This window comes from Schistocerca americana, chromosome 3, assembly GCF_021461395.2.
Source record: "Schistocerca americana isolate TAMUIC-IGC-003095 chromosome 3, iqSchAmer2.1, whole genome shotgun sequence".
NCBI lineage: Eukaryota > Metazoa > Arthropoda > Insecta > Orthoptera > Acrididae > Schistocerca > Schistocerca americana.
The window spans coordinates 549,569,031-549,595,623 of NC_060121.1; the positions used below are offsets into that span (position 1 = coordinate 549,569,031).

The window sequence follows — 26,593 nt, forward strand, 5'->3', positions numbered from 1 at the left end:
ATGTGAACACTCCTAAAGTTTTTTAAATAAAACAAGCTTTCTTGACATTCCACACATTTATTCTTCATGTCTACATATTTATTTTCCAACATAGTCAACATGGCAGTGAACACATTTCTCCCAGTGAGAGACCAGTTTGCTGATTCCAGCACTGTAGTATGTTTGGCTATGTTGATAATTCCACAACCGCACCTCTGCTCACACTGCTTCATTACTATCAAAATGAAGTTCTCAAATGTTTACTTTAAGTTTCTGAAACAGATTAAAATTTGAAGGGGCCAAATATGGCCTGTATGGGGGATGATAGACAACAGTGAACCCAAGATTTGTAACTTTTGCAGGTGTCACAGCACTCATGTGTGGTCTGGCATTGTCATGTTGAAGAAGAGGGTGCTCCATGTGTGGACAAAATCTTCAAATTTATGCTTTCAGGTTTCTGAGGGTCCTGCAGTACCTTGCTGGGCTTATGATGGTGCCTGTATGTATGAATTCCAAATGCACCACACCCTGAACATCCAAGAACTCTGTGAGCATGACTGTGCTTGCTGATAGCATGATCTTGAATGTTTTTGGTGTCAGTGATCCTCTGTGGTAGAACACCAATGATGATTTATTTATTTATTTATTTATTTTTTTTTTTTTTTGGGTCAAAATGGTGAATGCATTTCCATCACTTGTCACAGTGCTGTTGAGGAACCCATCAGCCTCATGCTCAAAAGACATTGCTGACAGACATCCTACCTTCTATGTTTCATGTCAGGAATGAGCATTCAAGGTAGCCAACATGCACTCATTTTTCTGTACTGCAGTTCTGCAATGATGGCTTGTAAACATTCTTGAGATATACCACAGTTACCTGAGAGCTGTAGATTAGATTAGATTAGATTTACTTTCATTCCAATTGATCCGTAGTGAGGAGGTCCTCCTGGATGTGGAACATGTCAGAAAAACAACAATACATGACAAATATTTAAACTAAAACAAATAAGCTAATGTACCATTCCACAGGTCCCAAGTGGAATGATCGTCATTTTTTAATGAACACTAAGAGTCATTTTACAAATACTATTGCACTGAATTTAAAATAAAAAAGTTTTTTATTTATTTATAAGGTAAGAAACATGTAATACAACTACTGTAATACTTATTTACAATGAACACATTACTGCACTGAAATGGTGCAGAAGTTAGATTATACTTACACACACACACACACACACACACACACACACACACACACACACACACACACAAATTTTCAGTGAACACATTACTGCACTGAAATTGTGCAGAAGATATGTTGTACTTATATACAAATCAGTTGGTTTTCCTCAGAAATTCATCAATGGAGTAGAAGGAGTTGGCCACCAATAAATCCTTTAGGCTTCTCTTAAACTGAATTTCATTGGTTGTTAAGCTTTTTATGGCTGCTGGCAAGTTATTATCTGATGATTTTCTCTGATGAGATCATCAACTTGATTGTGATAACTTTCATTAGTTGCCACATGTGGTTGTCCACTCTGAGCTCTGTCACACACAGAATAGCCCCACCGTTTCCTCATTATGAGCATGAACAACCCAACATGACACATCACTGATGTCAAGATGATCATCACTGTACACAGCCTTCATTCTTCCACGAATTTCAATTGGAGGGACATTTTCTGCAGTTATAAACATGATTACAGTACACTGTTTCTCATGCACCAACATAGTTACATTACACACTGCCATGTTGTACATGACAATCTGAAGTCCTCTACCACCATTGGGTTGTAACATGCATCAGAAAAATGGGAAAGTCAGCTGAGTAATAAGCACAGCATATAATACCTCAACCGACATTGAGAACAGAACAAAAACTTAGGAGACATTACTTTTCAGCATGCCTCAAGTTATATGAATGACAGGGTCAGGGATTTTCTCTGCCTCATGATGACTGGGTGTTGTGTGATGTCCTTAGGGTTAGTTGGCTTTAACTAGTTCTAAGTTCTAGGGGACTGATGACCATAGATGTTAAGTCCCATAGTGCTCAGAGCCATTTGAACCATTTTTTATATGAATGACATGATTTAAAGTTACTGTATTGCACCAGTTTCTTATTATTGAAAATACTATTCTTAACTACATACTGTGAATTTTTTGTAAATGAAGCAAGTGATTCACTTAACCAGTTGTGTGTGTAAGTGTGTATGTGTGTCTGCCTTATAGAGTAAAAGAGCAATACAGAATAGAATCTAGTGTGTAAACGGTATTTCTTGTTTTATTTATACCTTAACATTGTTTCAGCTTCATATATTTGGTTCTATAATGTGTAATTGGAGTCTGTTAACGTACTTGACATCTGCAAATTGAAATAAACATCTTTTGGCATAAGCAGTAACTTACAAGAAACACAATTAAACATCCCTCAGCATTTTCAATAGAATCATTTTGGGTGTTAGACCATGTCATCATGAAACACTAAAAAACTAAGATCCTTATACACTCTCTTATTTCATTTGCCAGGTGGCTACTGACATTACATTCTGGGATGGTTTTGAACAATTTGATAATCAACAGCTTGTATCCACAAGTAGTATTTCCCTGCAGTGAGTTGTTGATGCATGCTGCAGCTGTTCTCTCGTGGTCTCTTCTTTATACTGTTGAACCAAGGTCATGTGGACCTTCTGGGTGGTGAACACACACAATCTGATGGACAGGGATCATTGTTCCCCCTATTCATGCTGTTAGAGCTCTTAATTATTTTGATATGGTCTCTTATTTTTTCCCTGCTGCATCTACAGCTGGTCAAGCAAACATACAAGGTTCTTTAAAATTCATAGATTGGCTATAACCCTGATAGTGTTCAGCTGCAAGTTGAGACGTAGATGTAAATGTAGATCGGTTGTGTTGCCCCAGTTGCAAGTAAGATGATGTTTGTTGGAAACACATCACCTTACATTTTGTTATAATAATTGTTGGTTCCCATCACTGAGGGAACAGCTGAAGAAACATAAAAAGACTCATCTATTATTTTCAGTAAATGCACTGTACTTCTCTGAAGCATAATTAATAATAAGAAGAATACATCTACTAATGCATTTAAGATTTTGCAACAAAATAAATATTTCTGAACACTAAATGTTATGCTTTACAGCAATAGTATTGTTAATATCTAATGTAAGGTGCCACAGTTTACAACAAGAATCATATCAAAGGTTCTCTAAGAATATGCTGATTCTAAAGCAATATAATAAGTGCTAATCCATCTCCTGATTTCACCAAAATAGGCTTTTCACATTCACGTCAGAGTTTGTCAATGCCTGCAATGTGGAGAACATCTTTGGAATCCTTTATGGGCCTCAACATGTCTTCAGTCTTGGTTGAATTCCTTCATATTGCAGCACCTTGCTTATGCAGTCACTGATGCCTCTCACGTAAGGTAAATGAGCAACAGAAAGAGGATCTTTTGTCCCTTTGTCTGTTTCGTCTTCACAGTATCTTATAGTTCACTGTATGTTCCTATTGCTATATCCATTCACAATGTTATCTGGAGCTTGGTTATTAGCTCTTGTTGGAGGCTGTCAGTGAACTCATCCAGTGGGGCTGTCAGCGCATTCTTTTGTGCTGGATGGTGGTACAATTTCACATGCAGGTGTCTGTTGCTGTACATCAGTTTCCAATAACCATCAAAATGAACTGAGTGAGCTCCAAACAACATTATGTGTGAATGGATATAGCTGAAAAATGGCAGCTTTACATGAACTGGGTTCAACAGTATATACAAGCAGCCACAAAAAAATGCCAGTGTGGCATCAATGTCTCACTGCAGGAAAACACTAAACCTGGGTACAAGCTGCTGATTTTCTATTGTCAACCAATCACCTGCCACAGTAGCACATGAAATAACCTACCATACAGTCACCTTTCCATAACAATCTTTACTTCAAATCACCCAATGGCATCCCAGTATGTGATATTGGTAGCCATCTGATACTGAATAAGACAGTGTATAGGAGAAGACCATTATCAGAATATAGCAGTTGCTCACCCTGAAGAGAATCACTGCAAGGATGGTCAAAATCTTTGAGTTTTAGTTGTTTTAAAGTTAGTTAATGAAGTGGTCTAACATGCAGAATTGCCACATGGGGTAACCACACAGTCTGAAGTGCCTTGTCATAGTTTGTGTGCCTCCCTCCCCCCTTCCCCCTGCCCCCCTTAATTGTTTTCAGGAGGTGGTTTCACTTTGGAACTATAAGGACATCCAGTTTTCAACTACCCTTCATTTCATGCGATTTTTTTGAAAACAAATGAAATATTTTTCCTAGACATAATCTCACATCTCAAAACTTCCATAAATTCATAATGCCTAAAACAAATTATAGTCCTAAATAACAAGCAAAAATGGGCCTAAAGTTTAATACATGTCACTTCCTCTTGTGTGTGTGTGTGTGTGTGTGTGTGTGTGTATTTTGTGCTCACCCTGACAAAGCAGCAGATATAATCCGCACTCTAGCTGGTACAACGAATGTACTTCAGTGGTTAGATAGAGAATTTTTGCACCAGCAAAAGTCATTTAAAGAATGTTTTCCTCTCCTCAGTTTCAGAATACAACAAAATAAGCATAGGTTTACTCGTATGACACTGAATATTAGACCAGATTCATCGCTAACTCTGGTCCAATTTTATCAAGAAATTCCTAAGCCTGTCTGTGATCCAGAGGGGTTCCAAATTTCATCCTTATATTCACAGTGCACTATCCTTGATGACCATCATCATTGAATATGGTGGCAACCTGAGGAGAAAATCCATTCTTCCAGTTTTTTCAAGAGGCACAGTGGTGTATAGTGTGAGGAGCCATCAGGTATGACTTCAGGTCACTTCTGGTAGTAACTGATGGAACTGTGATGGTGTAATGGTACGTCATGGGCATCTTGCAGCCTCATGTGTTACCTCTCATGCAATACTATCATGGTGCAATTTTACAGCAGGACAATACTCATTTACAAAAGGCACGTATTTCTATGAGCTGTCTGCATGACCTGCAAGATCCCTAGAACTGTCCCCAGTAGAATATGTGTGGGACCAGCTTGTACAATAGCTCCATCTCAATGCCAGAGTCTGCGATATCAAAGACCAGTTACAATAATTTTGGGCCAGTTTGCTTCAGGAGAGGACACAATGGATCCATGATGCCATTCCAACAGAATCAGGGCATCCATCCAGGCCAGGAGGGGGGGGGGGGGGGGAGGGGGGGTGCAATATCATACTGATAATTGAGCTCAAACTGCCAAATTCCTTATGTAATCATAGGAATAACTTTGTATATCCTCTGACCCATTAACTTTCATTTCATTTCCTCCTCCCCGTCAGTGTGCTTCACTTTTTTTTCAGTCAGTGTATTTTTTGTCAGTCAGTGTATATCTTCTTCCTTAATATTTTCATTTCTCCCATCTTGGCTTTGTTTCCAAGATAGGAATCGCTGAACATGAAAGCTGAAATTTCACAGTCTTTTGTATTTGGACTGTCCTTGCTCATATTGTTTAAGTTTAAGTGGTGGTTAAGCAGAGGATCTGGTTTCATCTTACTGTATGTGCACCTTGCCAGACGGAAGAGAGCCACTCACATACACACACACACACACACACACACACACACACACACACACACACAGAGAGAGAGAGAGAGAGAGAGAGAGAGACAGAGACACAGATTATTAAATCATAATGATAATAATTATATTTGTCCTTTTTAACACTACATAACAACAACTACAGTGTGTTATCCCCAGTTTCCTGTTAAGCTTGATGAGTTGTTTAACAGCGAATCAACACAAAAATACATAGGCTTTGTACAGGGAGGTAATACAACGACCATTCCAGTATTGGTTTAAAATATTTAGTACTGTTTTTCTACTTGTGGTATGTATTTTCACAAGATATCATACCCATTATTATCTACACTGTTTATTATTTTCCAACAGAAATGCTGACGAAACAAAAAAACAAATTTTTGAAACTATTACAAAAGCCATTTTAATACAAAAGCTACAGTTAAGTCCATGAATATTATCATTTTCAAATTATGTGACACTAAATGAAAATTTATCAGTACTTTAGAGCTATTATTAACATAAAACTCACCATGGCACAAATGACCGTCTCCAGAAAATCCAGTGTTGCAGTGACATGCATAAGTAGTTTGTAAGTTGAGACAAGTAGCATTTTCATGGCACATATGTCCCTTATTGCAGTAATCCACCCCTATGCAAGCCAGCAGTAAAAGAAAATGCACGCATTTACAGGTTAGTAGATGATAATGAGAGTCAGTATTGTTATATAAACAGGCTGGCATCAAATCCATATCGTTAAATTGTTGAAAAGCATTTACAGAGAAAGTGAAAAACATTAGTAGACATTCTCTCATTAATGGAGCACACAGAAGAAAAAATACCAAGCAAAGCACAAAAACCGGATGTAAAATTGTTGATAATAGACAACTTCCTTCCAATATTTCCTAACAAAACTTTTGATTAAAACACTTGAGATATTTTAACAGGTTTCTAAACAATATTTCTGAATTTATTATCAAATGAGATAAAAGGAAGATGCAAAATTACAGTATATTGACAAATTTTACAGTAACAGACTTGGATTCAATTCATGTAGAGGTAAGGACTATTCTCTCATCTATTCATCCTACTTCACCTCCTAATTTGATGGCCAAGATAAAGGCTATCTGGATATACATGTTTCCACATCTTTTCTTTAGTGTCACTCTCAAAGAACATCTAGAGTTAGAATACTTCTCGCTACAATGTGCCTCAAATATGTTATGGAGGTCCATTGACTACTGACTTTCCCTTGACATTGAAAGTAGAATAACTTGCAGCTAACCCACTGAGTGCTCTGGACATATTAACAAATGGTGCCATGGTGTCCCCAAGTGCCAAAAACCCATTTTTAGAACTGCACATGTTTCCCACAGTGCTAGAAATATGTTTACTCCAAATGATACTGATGCGTTTAAACAAACTGCTCTTCTGGTATCCATATACTATGAATGTGCTAAAATTCTATATTTCCTCTCCAGCCTCCCCACAGCTAATCAAACACAGGGTTCTTGTGCATAGTTGCTGCTCTTATCTCGTGTTGATTTTTTTACTCCACTTTTTGTTACTGAACAGTCTTCACTATTAATATCTAAATATTATTTTCATTGTTGTTTCTTCTATAAAGGCAGAGTGGTTTTCAGTTTTACAAAGAAAGTGCCATGTCATCATATTTACAAGGAATCATTGTGGCAACTGGCCAAAATTGTAAGTAAGTGTCAAAGTAATTGTCAATTTCTAATATACAGTTTTTTTATGTCAATGAAAACTATTTTGACATCCTAATTTTTTTGGCTGTGAAGGCTGCCAGGGACCATTTATTGGGCTTATGTGAATTAAACACATTGATAACTTCTGAAAACTGTTCTGTCACACAAATATCTGCAGCTCAAAACTGTCTATGGATGAATTATTGTGCTAGCAGATGAACATGGAAAACCAGACATTTTATGTGCTTAAGTGCAAACATTTTCCATTAGTTTTTATCTTGACTGTTATTACTATCGAATGAAACAACATGCTCACTATTATCACCCCTGTGTGTGTGTGTGTGTGTGTCTGGAGCTTACGGCTGCTCATCAACGGTAAGGTTATCAGTGCCCTTACACACATTTGAAGAAATGAGTGTGGATAAAATTGTGACAATATTAACATAAGCACTAAGAAATAAAAAAACTAAAATGTGCTATACAGTTAATTAAAACACAAGTAAAACTACAAAGGAGCCAAAATAGAGGCACAGGCACAGAAAAATGTGACTGCCTGAATGTTTATGAAAAACATGGTGAGCCAGTCACCCTGCTAACACATTAAATTTTGGGATAAATATTGGACAACTGACAAAACTTCAAAACTAACCACATTTACATGAATGTTACCTAAAATAGACAACAGATCCATCTTCAAATCCACCATGGTCCATTGGTTGGAAAATAAAACACAATCCAATAAAATGTGGCCCATAGTGATCTGGATGTCACAAGCACCACACGTTGGAGGGTCCTCTCAACAGGGCAAGAAGCAATGTGCCAGAGAGCTGTGGCCTATGTAAAGACAAATAAGGAGGACCTCATCCTGTCAACATGGCTGGAATAAGGTATGCCACAGCTGCATTGTGGGCTTTACTATACAGAGCTTACTGTCTGTTGGACAGAGCTTATTTTCTGTTGCTTCCAGCCACTCATCCTCTCACTGACACAAGACTCTGGAGCTCAACAGCGAGGCTATAGCATGCAGGGGGATGGCACACTGAAACAGCTGAAGATCAGGACATGCCTTCTTGCAGCTAGATCCACATTTTCACTCCCAGTCATTTTAGCTGGAGGAGGGCATTCTGGATATTCTGGTCTACTTTATCCACTGGGTACAAACACTGTAGACAGTGAAGGCCACTTGGAGAATTGGAGCAGACTAGAAATTCAGCACTGGAAGAAAGTCTCATCTGCTCCAGTGCCATCAAAATTGCACGTAATTCTGTGTCGAAGACACTGAAGTCTTGGGGCATGGGTCCTTGAGGACACGATCCAGCAAAAACAACAGACCAACCAACAGAGGCACCTTGTTTAGATCATCCATGAAGACAGCTACATAGTTCAGGTGCTCATATAAAATATCAGAAAATATCACATGAAAAACAGAAGCAGGAGTGCAAGCTCTCCTATACTGCACCAAATCTAAAATTACGCTGGGCCTCTGCAGTAACCATGGTGGCAGATGGTTAAAACCCTGGATATGAGGTTGTACTTGCTCCACACCCAGTGACTCCTGCATACACTGTACACAGATCCTAAACAGTATTGTGGCTCATGAATGATTGGAGAAAAGGCATTCCAGAGGCAGAAAAGCAACAGTATGGTATATTGGTGAAGTCAGAACTGCAAGGAACTTACATATCTGATGCACCATGAAGAGTTGTCACTGGATGGTGGGTGGCAGTTCCCTAGCCTCAGCACAGAGACTGGCTATGGGACCTGTCCTACAAGCACACATGGCCAGCCAAATCCCCTCATTTTGGACAGCATTAGTGATCTTCAAATAAAAAGGCCTCACCAATTCATGCACTGTGCACCCACAGTCCAGCCACAAATGCTTGAAATCCCTACAAAACTGGAGCAGGCATGCTCTGTCTGCTTCCCAAGGCCTGTGACTAAGACACTTTATGATGTTCAGTGCCTTGAGAGTTTTGGCTTTCATATCTCTCAGGTGTGGCAACCATGACAATTTAGTATCAAAAATGAGGCCCAGAAACCTCACTGAGTCCCTAAAATGTAGGATGGTGCCCCTCATGTGCAAGTCAGGTAAATTTAAAATACAATGAGAATGATTAAAATGAACACATATTCACTTATAAGCTGAAAACTGAAAACCCATCTTTACAGCCCACTCCTCTAACCTCCGCACTGTAAGTTACAACAGATGGGTCACTGTTGCAACTCTGGAGAAGGAACAAAGAACAACAAAATCGTCTACAAATAAGGAGCACTGTACAGGACTCCTTACCATACACATAATACTATTTATGGCTATAGTAAGGAGGATTACACTTAAAATGCTGCCTTGAGGGATGTCATTCTTCTGCTCAAAATGATCTGACAGCCTTTCACCAACTCGAGTTTGAAAAAACTGCTGAGACAGTAAAGACTATAGGAAGATGAGGAGGTGGTGATGAAAGCCCCATTGATGCAGTTTCGTCAGAATACTGTATCTCCAAGTAGTGTCATATGCCTTACTGATATCAAAGAATATGCTAATAAAGTGATGTTTACATAGGACAGATTGCTGAATAGCCACCTCTAGCAGTGTCAGGTTGTTGAGAGTGGACTGAAATCTCCAGAATCGACACTGACAGTGGATAAGGAGTTGCCTGGTCTCTAAGAACCAGACCAGATGACGGTTAATCATTCACTCCAGAGTCTTTCATACCCAGCTTGTTAAGGTGATGCACCTGTAACTTCTGGGAGATGTGTGGTCCTCTCCTGGTTTGAGCTGATGTATTAGAATTGTGTCCCTCAATGAGTTGGGGAAGTTACCTGGCTGCAATATAAGATCAAAACTTTTGAAGAGGATTTCCTTTGACTCTGCTGGCAAATGTCGATGCACGTAGAACCAGATTTGGTCATGAGTGGGTGCAGTGTCACAAACCTCAAGCAATGTCAATTCCAGCTCCCACATGGATAAATGGGAGTTGTTGGACTTAGAACTGTTGGACCTGAAGTCCAATTTGCCCCTCTCTACAGTCACATGGTAGTGACAACCGTTCCTGGATGCTGTTGCTGTTCAAACATAGCCAGCTCGCTGAACAGCATCCAGTTAGTGCTGCTGAACATCCATTTTGATGGCCTCTCTTCAGGTAGTGCTCCATCCAGTGGAGAATGTGGAGTAGGAAGGGGTCACTGGAATGAAGGTAATCAGTGACCTCCCAATGAACAGAATCTGTGAGGGCTGGAGAGTAGAAAGAGAGGTCGACAGCTGCAAATGACCCAGTAGCAGTACAGAAATGAATGTGAGTACCTGTATGTAGGATGAACAGCTCATGAGATGTCATGAGGCTCTCCAAAACCCAGCAATGAGAGCAAGTAGAGGTAGAGCATGATGGGAATTGAAGTCTTCCAGTAGGAGAAATGGTCATGGGAATTGTTCCACAATTCCACAAAGCCTATGAGAACCTCAGAGTCTATTGTATCTTATGGAGGTAGAGAGAGTGAGCAAACAGCGACCCACCGACATCCATGAATTTCCACAGCAACTGCTTGCAGGTCAGTAACCTGGAGGAGAGCAGAGTTATACACATTATCGACATTCACAGCAACCCCTCCATTGATCTGTCCCCGGTCTGGTCATCCTGAGAAGTCAAGAGAGACATCAGATAGTATGACATCAGCATCACTGGACTGTTTACAACCTGACTCTGTAGGTTTCAGAGCCACAGCTGTAGCAGAGGTAGTGACAGCACTGGATGGTTGATCAGACTGAAACTTTGGAGAAGCAGGGAGCACTGCAACATTAGTGACAACAGACCTGTCTGATGTTTTGGGAGGAAGTGTGGGCTTTGAAGGAACAGTAGCAACACAAGTGCACTGGCAAATGCAGGTACTAGCACTAACACTAGCAACCTCCATTTGAGTAGCAGCACCAGACATCTGAACTTGTTGTTTAAGAACAGACGCAAAGAAGGTAAGCAAACTTCAGGAGGCTGCATGGCCTTATAGATCATTTTGGCCTCAACATACAAGAGATACTTGGTTGTTTTTATTTCTTGCATCTTCCCTTCTTCAAGGAAGACACTACATACAGGGTGATCCCCAGAGCGGTTTACACACTTATAGGAGACGAACAACCATCATCTTCATGGATGGCCTTACCACATCGGCCACAAGTGGCTGCTCCCTTACAACCTAAGTTGGTGTGCTCCAAAGAGCTGGCATGGAAAACAGTGCACTGGGTTAGGAAAATAATGCCACACACTGAGATGGAGGAGGTCTTGTGCTGCTGAAAGCAGGTACAAACGAGCCTGATCTCATGAAATCACCATCCACCCATTTCATAATGTTCTGTATATCAACAATGCCTTCCTGGGACCCGTCAGCTTTCAGTTCTTCTTCGGGATTGTCAACCAAGTCACAACACCCTTGCCATAGTTCAAGGTGTTGTGCAGTTCACTTTCTATTGCACAGTCCCTGAGGCACTGAGCTTCCTCGATGTTCTTCACTTGTTGGAAATTGGATGTCTCTACCAACAGGGCCTCTTGACAGATTTTAAACTTCCAGTGAGTTCCTGTAAACCCTTTTGTATGTTAAAAGGTGAAACTTTCTAGAATATCTCCTCTTTCTGTTTACTTATAAGAAACATGTTCCAGCCACCAGCAAGTATTCTGTTACTAGATACTGAAAGAATCACTGTAAACTCCAAGTCTGGAGGACTGGCTACACATCCCCTCATGTTTTGTTGGGTGTTGGTAACTACCAGCAGCCCACCCTTTCCTCTGGAGGAGGAAGTGAAGATTTCAAAAGGTCCATGCTGGTCCCACAAGCCGCTAGGTAAATAAAAGTTCACCTAGACAGAGCCCCACATGCCTAGGTCAGCCATATACAACTGAGGTGAGGCAGGTTCCCTAAAGGTTGCCCGCTAATGACTGTTCCACCTCAACAACCATGCATCTCATCAGCACATAGCACACCTTGATATTGAGGGTTTATTTTTTTTGTAGAGGTTTTTACCATCCTTGTGATCAGGCAGTCAAGCCAAGATTCCCATTTCCTATGACACATGACATTCCATCACCACGCAACGTTGTGGTTGCTGAAGCATGCCCAGAGCTTATGGTGACAAAGGACTGATGGCACTCACCAATCCCTGGCTCAGGGTTCCCAAATCACCAAGCTGATACTCAGAAAATGAATGCTAAGGGGTTTATCATTCACATCATCAGGAATTTTTGTGTTAATACTACATGTGCAGATTGTGTCATGACTTTGGGGTACTACTTCAGAACATGGCTCTGTGAAAGTCTTTGACTAAAAGCTAATTGTACATGTAAATTTGAAGGTAAAATAACTAAAATAGAATACCTCCAGTGGTCACAGGATCCTTTTTTTGTTGTAATACATCACATATAAAATGTCATGCTTTAAAAACAAAGATGATGCCTAGAAACTACTAGGCTATAAAGAAAACCATTATTTCAGAATAAGTCTTAGCCTTGTGGAGGTCTTTGGCCAAATTGATGAATGCATATGTTAGAGTAAATATTTCAGGTGATACACAAATCCTTTTCTGTCAAAGTTTATAAAGCTTAAACTTCATTCTCATTTATGCAATCAAGTGATTTATTGAAAAAGTTTACATTTAGTTTTTAGTCAGAAACATCCATAGAGCCATGTTCTGAAATAGTGTTTCATTTCTCTACTAGGCAGTGCCACAGTTTACCCAAAAGTCAAACACAACACACACTTCATATTAATACATAACTCCATCTGATGTTGGAGATTAAAATCTTTAAAACACATAGTGGATATAAATAAACAGGGACTGGTAACAGTAGGCTTGTTGTTTCATTTGAGATCTTAAAAGTGTTTTTTTCATAAGCAATCTAAAAGAATAAAAAAAAGTTTCAGATCACCAGCATTTTCAAAGCTGGGTGCTGGGCTGGATCAGGTGACTGAGATTTTAGGTTCCTTGTGCAAATATTTCACCAAAGATGATCAGGTATTGATAAGTGCACTGCATTGGTGCCAGTGGAGACTATCAGGAGATGTGGCTCCACTAGGTATGAACTGAACGTCAACAGGATTGGGAAAGGTGGTTTGCAGTGTAAATTTGTGATAGTACATCAGGCAAGTGTGGGCCACAAATGTCAAATACCAGATATTATGGGTATTGGCAAGATTATCCAGGCCCAGAATGAAAGTAATTTATATTATTTAAATTCTACAAAGACACTACCTTTTCATCTGTCATCTTTCCACTGGTACCACAACAGTCGACTGATTCATGCCAGAATATGCTGAATTGTTCTCAGCAAAGCCACCCTGCCAGGCAAATCATGCTGCAGGTAATCTGACTTGTGAGACTGAGGGCTCTTGGAGTCATGGTTGAAAAATCTCTCTCCTCTGCTCCTAGGGGTCACTTAGAGCAGACATTAAATGGTTTAGTTTCTTTACCTTGGCATTTTTCCTTTCCCTTTGAGATGGGCCTGGGGCTACTGGAGTTATCTTCTCTTGTCTCCCTGGCAATCCTTACCACATATTTGCCATGAGAAAATGAACTGGGAAGTTCCTTTTTCTAAGCTTGAGTACCATATATTAATTACAAGCCCACAACACTTTCCAATCCTGACTACATCTCCAAAGGGATGTACAAACTGGCATCAGAATCAGGATGCCAAATGCATGCTGTTTTCACTTTCAGATGCTGCATAAAAATTACTAAGCCATGATTGGATGCTTGAAACTTTTGTTCAGGACTATCTGGCTCCATGGTATGACTCATCGGACGTGTGCATGGCACAGTCAGTCCGAGCTGCCTGCCACAGTCTACCCAGAGCTGCCATCACCAACGTCACCACTGTTGAAGCTGTGCCTTAGGCCATCCAACACTGCCAACACCTCTGCCACCCTTGCACAAGTCCATGTTGTGGATACAAGGACCCAGCACCAGCCCGAAGTGTGGAGTCATTGCTGTGTCACTCCTTGATGCTGCCATGCCATTCATTGGTCAACAAAGATATGACACAAGCTTTGCTTTTAGGGAAAAGATGCTGTTTGGTCTGATGTTGCCAGAGAGGTCACTGAGAGCTGCTGCTGAAAACTTTTTATTTGTTTTGATGTGAGTAGTTTAAAGGTATACCCACCACTAGATTGGAGGGACAGCGGGAGATTTATCAAGAAATGTAAGATCAACTTTGTTTGGAAAAAACACATGCAAAGGTGCCTTAAAGAAGTAATAGTAAATGGAGTACCGCAAAGCATCACTGTGCATACAGCTGGCCTTGCTTTCCCATTTTAGGTGTTCCCACAGCTGGTTCCATCCTAGCCTGTAATTTATGTTGCATTGGGTTCACTGGTTCTCACTACCATAGATAAACCAAGCAAATATGTCCACACTTCCAAACAAAATTTTATGGATACAGGGAGACTGTCTGCATGGAGCCATGAATTGTTGGTAGGTGTCGCCAAACTTAAACTGCAAGAAGAGGCACATGCTTATGTGAATTCCATGGAATTGCTGAGAAACAGCCAGGCACTTGATGCCCTTGCAAAAGGGCTAATGGATAGATACAGAGATAAGCACAGCATTAGCTATTACAGAGACAAACTTTTCACCCCACACCAGAATTCCATGGAGAACTTGGAGCATTTAGCTCACAGAATACAAGCTGTGGCGTGCAGTACATATATACTAAGGGAAAAAGAATGAAAGGGATGAGGTACTACTCAGCAAAGCAGAAGTTCTCTGTGTAGATGTATTCCTTCATGAGGCTGATCCACAGATAGGTCCTGAGGTGAAATGTGCTTCACCAAACACACTAAGGAGACTTACAACTCACATTTCCGGGTGAAGAGTCCCAGCAGTTTATTCAGTATTCCACTAGGGTAAACCTCACTAGATGTGTATTCATTGCAGATGTGTACTGTACTCATTGCAAGCATCCAGATCACAAGGCTCCTTAGTGTTTAGCACTACTGTAGAAAGATCAGACACGAGGGGACAGCATTGCTCAGCTAATAGGTTACCAAAGGGCTCGAAGGAACACAAATATGAGATGCAGGAATGGGAACGGTCCTGCCACTGCTCCTTGCTCTGCTTCCATGAAGAAAATCCAGTAAGAGAAGGACTCACCCAGGTGGCAAACTTAACTTTTCAAAGTAAAATTAAGAGTAGATAGTATATTTTTATTGTTGATACAAGCACAGAAATAAGTGCTTTGTTTGTTAAATCTACTTTTGGTTGAGAATTGAAACTGTTGTGTTGTAGACTGAGTGGATTTGAAAAAGGTAATGTGCCCAATAGTTTTGCAAAATGTAGAACTGGAAACAGACAAAAAGAAGTACCAATTACTTTTGAAGTGACTTGGAAGCATGACCATAATTTTGATGGCACTTTAGATAATGATTTCCTGTACCATTTTCAAAGCATAGTTAACTTCTAAGCACAAGAAGTCCAAATTGGGGGGAGATATCCACCATTTTGGCAGTATTCCTGCCATAAGGATATGAGGGAGCTCAGAATTACAACCCATTAAACCACATACCACAGCATTCAAGTTAAACAAAAATGAGAAAATATTAGATGGTACCAGAAAAACTGTTTCAATAGAGGTGAAGAAAGTATTTTTAAATGGAGATATTTTCTTAGAGGATCCATTAACAGATGGTAATAGATACATGCGAAGTGCAGTTTAGCAGGATGAGTATGACAGAGGAGTGTACATTTCTTCCGACGAGCAAACATAATTTTGAAAGCAGAGATGTTAAAATTCCCCAGAATATCACAGTTGCAAAAGTGCATGACATAAATACTAATGAAATAAACAGCATACCAAGAAAACAAACAACCCAAAATAATGATTTACATGAAATTCCAATTCAGTTACATCATCTATAAATGCAGAAATTGAAATGAAACTTGACACCCATGTAAGGCATATGAGGAAGTATCGTACTCCATTCTTGTTGAATCTGCTACTTTTTTTGAAGAAAAGAAACAACTTCCAGTAAAACTCAGACAGATCCATTTGACACAGAAGCCAATGTGCACTGAAACACACCAACTGATGAATTCTTGTTGCTATAATTTATGTTCTGTCCCTCCGTATAAATTATTATGTAGGGATTAAGAATGATTTTAAGTCTTAGGTGGGAGACAGTGTTGATGTTGTCTATGTAAACCTATTGTTTAGCCAATTTGATGATTGTGCTGTGTATTTTTGCCTCATCAGGCCCTGATTAACTAGAACACTTTGCTTAGCTGATGAATTTGTACCATTCTCCTCTGTATCCTATAGGTTTTTAAGCATGCTACTTTCATATTAGTATTCACTGACTAGAACTTCTTCCCAAATGGATTGTTGGTATGTGCAACAGCCAGTTTGTTATGGACATCTGGCCTCAGTTACATGACATGAACTATGTAGCTGTCACTTTTTCTCTGCTGCATGCCTCTCTGTGTTCTAATGTGGTTGTACCTTGACAAGTAGCGCCAGCACTCCCAATGCATCATAACTTTTACCTCTTTATGTTACAATTCCCCAATATACTGAAATAAAGCAGTATACCCTTTCCAACCTTGTTTTGCACTTTTAATTATTCCCCAATTTTATTACCTGCCTCTACTATTGAATGATTTGTCATACGTTTGTCACTACACAGTTTCCACTGTTGTCTTGAACAGTGAAGTTACAAGGTGTGTGAGAAAGTAATGGGACTGACAACACTGTGAGCAATCTGGCAACTCTGTGTTGTTGTACTTGTGAGACCAATGTGCTCATCCAATCCAGATAATCAGCTCGATTTTAGCTCCTTACAACGATCATGTAATTTTTGAGAGCATCATCAGTGAAGTTGTGTTTTTGTTGTGTCACAAAAAATGAACAGCACAACTTAGAGCAACAGTAAGCCATTAAGTCTTGTGTTAAACCTGGGGAGTCTGTGAGTGCAACCTTTCAAAAGCTGAAACACACCTATGGGGAACAAGTTTTTCAATGATTCAAATCATTTTCGGAATGCCAAGAACACACTGAAGATGAACCTCACTCAGGGTGACCTTTAAGTTCAAAAATCGATAAAAATGTTTGCTTTTTTGATGGTAGGAATACCATGCATAAATAATGTGTTCCTCCTGGACAAACTGTCAACCAAGTGTCTTACAAAGGTGTCACTGAAAAAGACTCAGGAAAAGGGTGAATTGAGTGAGGCCAGTCATTGCAAACAAATGGGTGTTGCATTATGCCAACACCTCATTTCACAAAGGCAATTCCATTACAGAATTTTTGACCTCAAAAGGTATCCTTATTGTTACACAGCCCACCCGTTCATTTGATGTGAGTCCTTGTGACTTTTTTCTTTTCCCAGTATTGAAAAATGCCTTAGAAGGATGTCATTTTTGGACTTGAGAGAACACTGAATAGGATGTGACCAACATGTTAAAGAACCTACCAGTTAGAGCCTTTCAGTGCTGGTCCTGGCTTGTAGCTGCTGAAGGGGACAACTTTGAAGGGCAGAATATTGTCATTTGAAAAGAGTAGAGACTTTGATAGATAAAAACTCCGTCTTATTACTTCTCTCACACACCTCGTATGTTCAAAGATTACAAAATTTGAAAGCTTTCATTAAAAAATTTCAGATCACAAGCCAATATCATGGAAATGTTACTGCATTATTTTGAAACGATCTGCAGAAATAAGACCCCACTCTCCACAACTCTGAATCACGTATTGTTCAACTGCCATCAAATAAGTACAACCCAGCTTTGCTCCACATGCCCAGTTTCCAAGTAGACATCAGCAATGCAATCCAGTGTCTTTACTTGCTTAGATATGAGTGACACAATTCAGCATTTATAGACTCCGTTTTTCTGTGAAACATACTGCAGACCATTTCTCTCATAAGCAAGAAATTTCACTGGCCAACAGACAGTCGAATTATATGATCTTTATTCTGCTTATATGCAATGCCATACCCCATTCTGGTTCCAGTTGTGTGTTCCACTTCACACACATACCAAGGAATGTTAGATAACAATGAACTTCTATTCAGGCATTCCATTCCTTTATCCTAGGATGTTAATTCCCTGCACAATTGAAAAAAACTCTGAATGCTGCTATCGAACCATTCCTGATATTCATTCCACAATTTAACCACTCTCTCAATCTACATCCCGTCTAATCAGTCTTTTGGATACTAACAATATGGAATTGTTCAATTCCTTGGAATAGTTGATGGCACAGGAGAACCAATGAATCTCATTAGATCGAGATGCCACCGTACTATGGCCTTTAGCATATTTTATTTAACGTAACTGTTCCTGCAGTGACTTCTGCCCAGCTTACAGTTCTGATACTGAGCATGACAGCCATTTTAAATGCAAGTTACATAGTAGAATGCATATAGCCACTCCAACTGTTGACGTGTCTTGGCCTAACTACAGTGGACTGTAACAAGATGAAGTTAGGGAAGAATTATTTTTCTACTGTCATGAACCATAAATGTGTGATCTCATCTAGGATTGTTTTCTTTAATTAAAACCATTATTATTTTGTATTTTTCTTATGTACTGCTTACTATTGTTACTGTTTCAAACAACAGTAGTTTATTATTTGGATTATTTGTTCATTTAATGTTTTATTGGCAAGAGTTGTTTTACAATCTTTCTAGTCTGTTTAACTGTACTTAATTACATTCCTTCTGTGATCAAGTAAATTTGAGTCAAAGAGTCACTCTTCAGGTGTTTATTCTAAAAGTTATTTTTTGTCTATAAGAGACATTAATGCAATGAGAAGCAAGATGTTTTGCAGTTCTCATTTTGTGTGTCTGAGTTATGTCTATTTAATTTCCTACATCACTCTCATTGATGCTCAGAAAGATTTAATCAAGTTGTTGACTTGGTGCATCCACACATTAACATATTTTCAGTTTCACAATTTTTCTTTGGTCAGTTAAATAATTACAAAGTCACTTAAAGAACTTAATCAGTGATTCAAATTACATCAAAACATATTTTACTTTCAATGCATCCATTATTACTGATCACAGGTAAAATAGATTTCTGTGTTTCAAAACTCTGTTCATGGCTTCAATTTGAATTATTGTCAAGTTGGTAACCAATTGGTGCCACCCTGGGGGTTACCCAGATACTATAAAACATTGGACACCATGTATTCACTTCATTCTGAAACAACACTTACTGCAGTCTGACAAGTAGGCCCTTCAATGTCAAGTGACCCCTATTCCATTACTTCCTTTAATAAAACTAAAAGTCAATCATTTAATTCCTTTATTCATCTTAAAAACAAAGCTGTAAGCATGAATTGGTTATTTTTGCATTATGTCCTAATCTTTGCTGTAAGAGTGCTTCATTTGCTTGTACTCCTTAACACTGTTTCTGAAATCATCTCTGACTACCTTTGTAATGCTGCTGCTGTCACAGTCCTGTGCTGCCTGTAGGCACTGCAAAGTGACACAACAATTACAGCCCCATTCCAAGATATGAACTGTTGAACAAAACTATAACCTGAAGTGTTAAATGAAATTAAAATATTGTTACCCCTAGATTTAAGCACCCATTGGGATTGTCAAATTCATCTGTGGTCTATGCAAGCCAAGGAGAGGGGAAGAGATACAAAAGGTGCCCCAGCCCTGGCACATGAGTAATTTTATTACTTCAGTTTTACAAAGAGGCCAATATGACATAATCAAATAGTTCACATTGGAGTTGGCTGAATCACTGTCAGCAAAGCCATCTGCCAATCAAATTGTGCTGCAGGGCCACCTGACATGAAAGATGGAGGGTTCTCGGAGCTGTGGCCAAAAAGTCTCTCTCTTCATTTCTGAGCTACCAGCTAGAGCAGATGCTCAGTGGCTTATTTTCTTTACCTCGGCATTTTCCCTCCCCTTCAAGATAGGTCTAGGCTACTGCAGTTATCTTCTCTCATACCTCTGGCAATACTAGCCATGTAATCCCCATGAACAAATAGATGGATACAGTTTTTTTTCTAAACTTGAGTACCACATACTAAATATAATTTTCAGTTCTGAATACATCATCAAGGAATATACAGGTTGAAGGACTACACCTCTCTTAGGATAAATCATGACAGCAAAGTCCCTGCCTTAAAAGTATCTCCAACTTAGAAATCTTTGCAAAAGATAGGAAGTGCACACCTCAAAAATTTCCTGAGACTTCTCTGTTCATCATCAGAATGTGCAGCCTATTAAAAATAAAGGAAATGTTAGCTTGAAGGCATGACAAAATCATTTTAAAAAATTCATCAAAGCTGCAGGCCCTGTTGTAATGAAGATTATAACATACACTAGCTTGATGTCAAATTACAATCTTTGAATAGCACAGTGATATGCATTAGATCACTGGTGTAGAGATGGTGAAATACAGTATATAGTGCTGTCATCACATGAGGTGCAAGTTGCTACTGTAGAACTATCTTAAAGAGTGCAGGATCATGTATTCATGTATTTGTATCAGAGGTAGCACACATTTTAAAGCTACAGAAGATAGTGCAGTTAAACATTTTGAATTGGCAGCTGTTGAACTAACAGAACTAGACATCCATTAGAAGTTAATCAATCTGTTTGTGTTCCACTCATCTGCTGGTAATGTGGACACTTTTTCTGGCAAAGTAATTGAAGTTCTGGAAAGAGTCTCAGCCCCCAAAATTAACATGGTAATATGTGGAGCCATGAATATTAACATGAGGGTTGAGGGTGAAATCAGTAATAGCATTCTAAAAATTTGAGCAATTTTAGCAAGGCACAAGTGGAAAACACTGCCATTAGGGTATCAATAATTTCAAGATCAGCCTCATACTGAATCTTACAGATACTGACAAGAGACAATTGTGAAGTACTTATATTCTGTCCATTGCTTAAATTAATTTTTGAGGAGACATTGCCAAAACTAGTCACTTCAACAGCAGCAGCTAAGTAAAGTAGGTGGATAATTGCAGGATTTGAAAATCCTCCCAGACACTTAACTTTCCCATTTGTTTACAAAAGCACTACACTAATCCCCAGTTCCTAGATTACTCCCATTCTATAAAAAATATATGGGAGGGTACTGCTTGCTGCAAAAAACCATTGAATGACACAATAATATAGTGCAGAAAATAAAAGCAAAGTAGTATGGGATGTCATAAAACATGAAAACTGAAAAAGGTAGATGCAAGTATAATTACATACAAATCAAAGCTGGGAGTAGGATAATAGAAAATCCTCAGAAACTATTTCTTTGATATAGTGGACAAGACAAAACCAAATTTCCTGAAAAACACCCACAATGACTTACACAGCAAGCACAATGATGTTGTCCCCACAATCAAGCTTGAATTCAGGAAGACAACACAGAAATTAAAATATAGGAAAGAAATGGGTGTAGACAAGGCTCCAATCTCTTTTCTGACAGCTTGAATACACAGCACACAATCCCCATAAACAAAGATAATAATTGAGCTTACATATGCTGTGACAATCAGCATGTGTATGAAATATTATTTCGAATTATTTACTGAATACAAATTCCATGGCATCAGCTGCCATGGCTATAGATGTATTACCCAATAATGACATATGAAAATTTGTGCCAAACTATGAGTTGAACCAGGATTTCCCATTTATTATGAGGAGTCAACACAATTTTGGCTACCCATGCATACTCCCCAGTCCTATAGTTCAAGGGCAGTTCTTTGTCCTTAAATTTACAGGCTCTTGAAAAACAGTTGAACCAATCCTGAAAGATAGACTAATAAGTTAGTCAATTCTTAGCTATGGGATTTCTTCTGGGGTCTGAAGGCACAAAACACAGACACAATTTTTAAACTTCAGAAAAGAGCCATAAGAATAATAACTCGAAGTAGTAGTCAGGCTCACGGTACAGAATATTTTTCAACTGGGTTTCCTTACTGCATCAAATGATTACATCTACCACTATGTTGTGCATATCAGGAAAACAGTACTAAGGATTTTCTTAGTAGTTTTATGATAAATCATGGAACAAGATCCAGTTTGGACTTCCATTTACCAAGGAAAAACAAACAAAAAACTCAAAACAGCATTTCTATCAGTGAATAAAATTGTATAACAAATTTTCCAGGGAGATGAGAAAGATTAACAAAATGCATCTGTTTAAAAAGGCAACAAAAACATTCTTTTTAACTAATGCTTAATACACAGTCAGAGATTTCTTATAGGACTCAAAGTAGTAGTTAATAGTGTAAGGGCATAACTACAACACCTTGTCACATCAGAGTAATGTAATGCTTTTTCAAGAAAAATGTGTGTCAAGATCTACAGTGCACTATAGTAACACCTTGTCATTCTCTAGGGTCCAATAACTCTCTCATTATTTGGGGGGGGGGGGGGGGGATGCTGACTCAGTTTTCCAGGTGATTGAGAGGAGGACATGAAGATGTGCAAGAGCATAGTTGAATGTTTATGAGACAGGAGTTAGTACAACAGGACAGCACCATGTTCATGGTCCAGGAGTCACCAGCAGATATCCTTAGCATGTGCAGTGATTAAGAGCAGAACTGTGTTTTATATTATAAGTTATCTGAGACAAATTGTATGTAAATCAAACAATATTATCCGATAGGAAACAAACAATGAGGCTGTGCAACTGTTAATATACTGACATCATATTCAGGAAGATGGAGTTTGCTTTTTTCCAGCCATCCTTCTTTAGATTTCCTTTGGTTTTTCTAAAACATTTCAGGCAAATGTCAGGATGGTTCCTTCTTCAAAGACCATTGCTGACCACCTGTTCTGTTTTCATAAAGCTCGCTTAGATACTCTGTGCATATATTTTGAGCTATTGATTTTCATTGCATTACCATGACAACTGCTGTATCACTGAGATGATCCTTACATGAATAACTCAATAAAATAAATAAACCTTTTAGAAAGTTTGAGAAATGTGAATTTGGACAAAAATAGAAGGAAGGGTTGGAGAAGAACAAAATGGGTTCAGAGTAGGAAGGTCCACAGTAATCTAATTTTCGCTGTAAGCTACAGGATGAATATGAAATAATTTACTGATAGCCTACCTGAACACTGAAAAAGCATATCATAGTATATGTAGAAATGAAGTATGGAAGCCCCTGAAGAACAAAGGGAGTAGAAAAGTGGACTACATGGAGGATGACATAAATGTACAATGGGAGTATGAGCTGTTTGGAAGGGGGAAGTGCACTTCCACCATTGCAGTTCAATGTAGTGATGGATAAGATAATGACCAGGGTGGCACAAGTAATTGGTGAAGGAAAGATGAAAGTAATGGTGTTTGCATACGATTTGATAATTTGGGGAAACAAGGAGGAGAAAGTGCAAGAGCAATTGGATGTATGGCAATGATTAGTACAAGAATATGGTACAAAATTTAGCATAAGGAAATGTGAAATGTTGATCATGAGCAGGAAGAAAGAGAAAGTCACAAATGGGAAAATAATTGATGGGAAATGACAGCAAAGTGGAGAGTTTCAAATATCTCAACAGCTTATTACAAAAGATTAAAAGGAAGCAGTGCAATCTCTCTAAAAATATTCAACATGGGGCTAAGCAGGCTGTAGGGGTACATCAGTGCCACATAGCAGCTTAAATGCACTGCACTCAGTTCAGACAGCCAGATTATTTGATAATGAGCAAGCACACAACATGGCAACCAGTGAGCAACCCTGCAGCAATCAAGTGATTAAGAACAAGCGATTGTAAAATGAAATGTATGAAAAAGAAAAGAGAAATTAATTTCCAGGTTGAGTGCTACAGAAGCTCCAACAAGATTTTCAGAGAAACTGATTGACTACTCTGAATCTTCTTGTAATAAAACTGTCAAAGTGGAGTAAAACTGTCTTATTACACACATTACATTTACTAAAAGAAAAACTGCATATTTACACCATCAAATCAGTAAAAGAGCAACACTATAACAACATTTTGATTGTCTCTTTAAATAAAGTCAAAGATAATCCAATCACACCATAGAAACTGAGTGAATGCAACACATAAAGGAACTCTTCTCCACTTGTTTATCTCTTAATAAAAACTAACAGAACTTGGACTTTTTTTAAAACTCTGCTTCATGCAAAAAAACATATATTCCTTTTTTATTTTCCCAGACACATTTTGACACCTATGTGTCATCTTCCGCGGAACTCAATCAGTTTCTGTAAAATATCATATAAAGTTAGTGATGGTTACTCTATTTTAGAGCTAAGGACTGTAATATTTTCATATGATTTTCATCTGATGTGACTGCTCACCTGTAATTACATAATTTGTGGAAATAGATTTTTACAAGTCAGTTTGTATTTTGCCTATTTATATCATTTTGACAGCCAGGTAACTCCAAGGAGTCTTGAAGAAATTTGCATATTTTTAAATACTTTTTTGTTATTAGTGGTTGTGTATGACACTTTACTTATATTTTCTGTCCAGTTGTGCATTCTAATTTGGGGGGGGGGAGGGAGAGGAAGGGGGGGGGGGGGGGGGGGAGAGAGAGAGAGAGAGAGAGAGAGAGAGAGAGAGAGAGAGAGAGAGATAGCTATAAAAAGGAAAAAAGGGGGGAGAGGAAGTGAGAAGCAAATGGTTTTAGATACTTGAGTACTATGTTTTCTATGGGGAACCATCTTTCTGTAATTCATTGATTGTTATAAGCAGTGTTTTATTACACGGTGTTGTATTTTTATTCAAGACTTTCTATACTTATAGCACAGCTTTTTGTATGTAGTAGTTCTCCTCTATTGTGAATTTTTTATAGAGACTATTTCTTTGTCCAAGGATATCGAGATCAGTCTCGGTGTTGTTTGGATGCTGGTTTTCTTGTATGAGATTATTTACAAAAGTTATTTACAAGGATGTTTAGTTTCAAAATTCTGCATATTCGGCCTGTTTAGATGGATTGCCATGAATTTCAGGTCAATCAATAGATTCCAGCTTGGGAGAATGTGTCTGTCGAGGTGTTCTCAGTTTTTAGGTTTTTCTATATTGTGTTGTTTGTAGTCCGAGCTGTGGCGTTTTACTAGCGCGCCATCGTATTTGCAAGTATCTTGCCTTCACACTCTTACCTTTGCTTGTGATATGTACTGAGTCTTTCCTGCCTTATCTTTGCTAGGGGAGTTAACTGGAGGCTCTCACAAAGAACATGACAGTTGGCATTTGATGTTACCTGAGGCCAGAGTGTGGTTGTGGTGGAGTGGGAACCGACCATGTGTTTGGGGTAGCTTGGTGGAGAGCCTTTCCTGTCACCTGGGAGAAGGCTTGTTGCTGCCTTGGGTTGTGTGCTGCTAGTTCTGGACACGGCTGTCTATGGTTGTCTGCTGCCTTATTGCCGCCTGCTGTACCCAACGCAAGCCGTATCGGACGTCCAGCAAAAAGTTAAGTGAATTTGTCCATGATATGTGACTGCAGATTTGTCAGCATTGCTGAAGTGCTTTAAAATATATCAAACATGTTTATTTGGCTTATGCCATAATAAACTTCCTGTGGTGTGAATGCATTCTTTGGATCCACTATCAAGTGTACTGATGAAACCTTGGGTGTTCTGAAGATGTTCAGAGTGATATGCCATGTAAAAGCGTTGTATGTAGGAATCATTTATCTAGCAAGGTGTGTAATTCTTTTTTTGCCATCAAATGTGTATGCGCCACAATTAATCCAAGATTCAGTAGTTTTCATTGAAAATAGATGCACATACTTGTTAAAACTGATTTTGTGCCTTCATCTTTCAGCTAAGTGATAAGACCTTTGTACAGTTTATTTACATTTGGAAGTCGATTAGCTGTGTCTGCATAGCCATCATTCTGGAGGAGAAATGCTTAGAAATGTTAATCGAAACATAATGTACTTGATCTTAAAGAAGGCAGTGTGCCGTTTTATTGCTGAATAATTTGACCTGTTATTTATTATCTTTTGGTGGTTGTTTACATTGTCCCTGTGGGCCTGTTCTGTGCGCTTGTTAAATGTTACAGCTGGCTGGATGGTGTTTTGGAGTAAGCACTACCTTTCCACCTACAGGTACCCAGAGCTGTGAAATCCTGGGTTGCAGGAGGTGAATCCTGGTCAAAGCTCAAGAAGTGGGTCTTGTACGAACTGCCAGCTTCTGCCTTCCACCTTGGTTTCTCTAAGTTAAGGTTTTGCTCCGCCTTCGAGCAACCTGGCATCACTCCTTGCTAATTAATTCTGTTGCTAATTATGTTTACTTGGGTATTCATTTTATTTATTAAACTTTGTCTGAAGAGCAACGTAAAATAGTGAATTAATTTTAAGCCGTCAGGTGCAT

General features: G+C 38.9%; 1 protein-coding gene across 1 annotated transcript in view; it reads right to left on the minus strand.

Annotated features, from left to right (window-relative positions):
* LOC124607430 (protein kinase C-binding protein NELL1-like) overlaps nucleotides 1–26,593 on the minus strand; it is a 935,048-nt gene that overhangs the window by 202,629 nt on the left and 705,826 nt on the right. Inside the window, exon 9 of the mRNA XM_047139757.1 lies at nucleotides 6,126–6,245. Coding sequence (XP_046995713.1) covers nucleotides 6,126–6,245 — 120 coding nt within the window. The remainder of the gene's footprint in view (nucleotides 1–6,125; nucleotides 6,246–26,593) is intronic.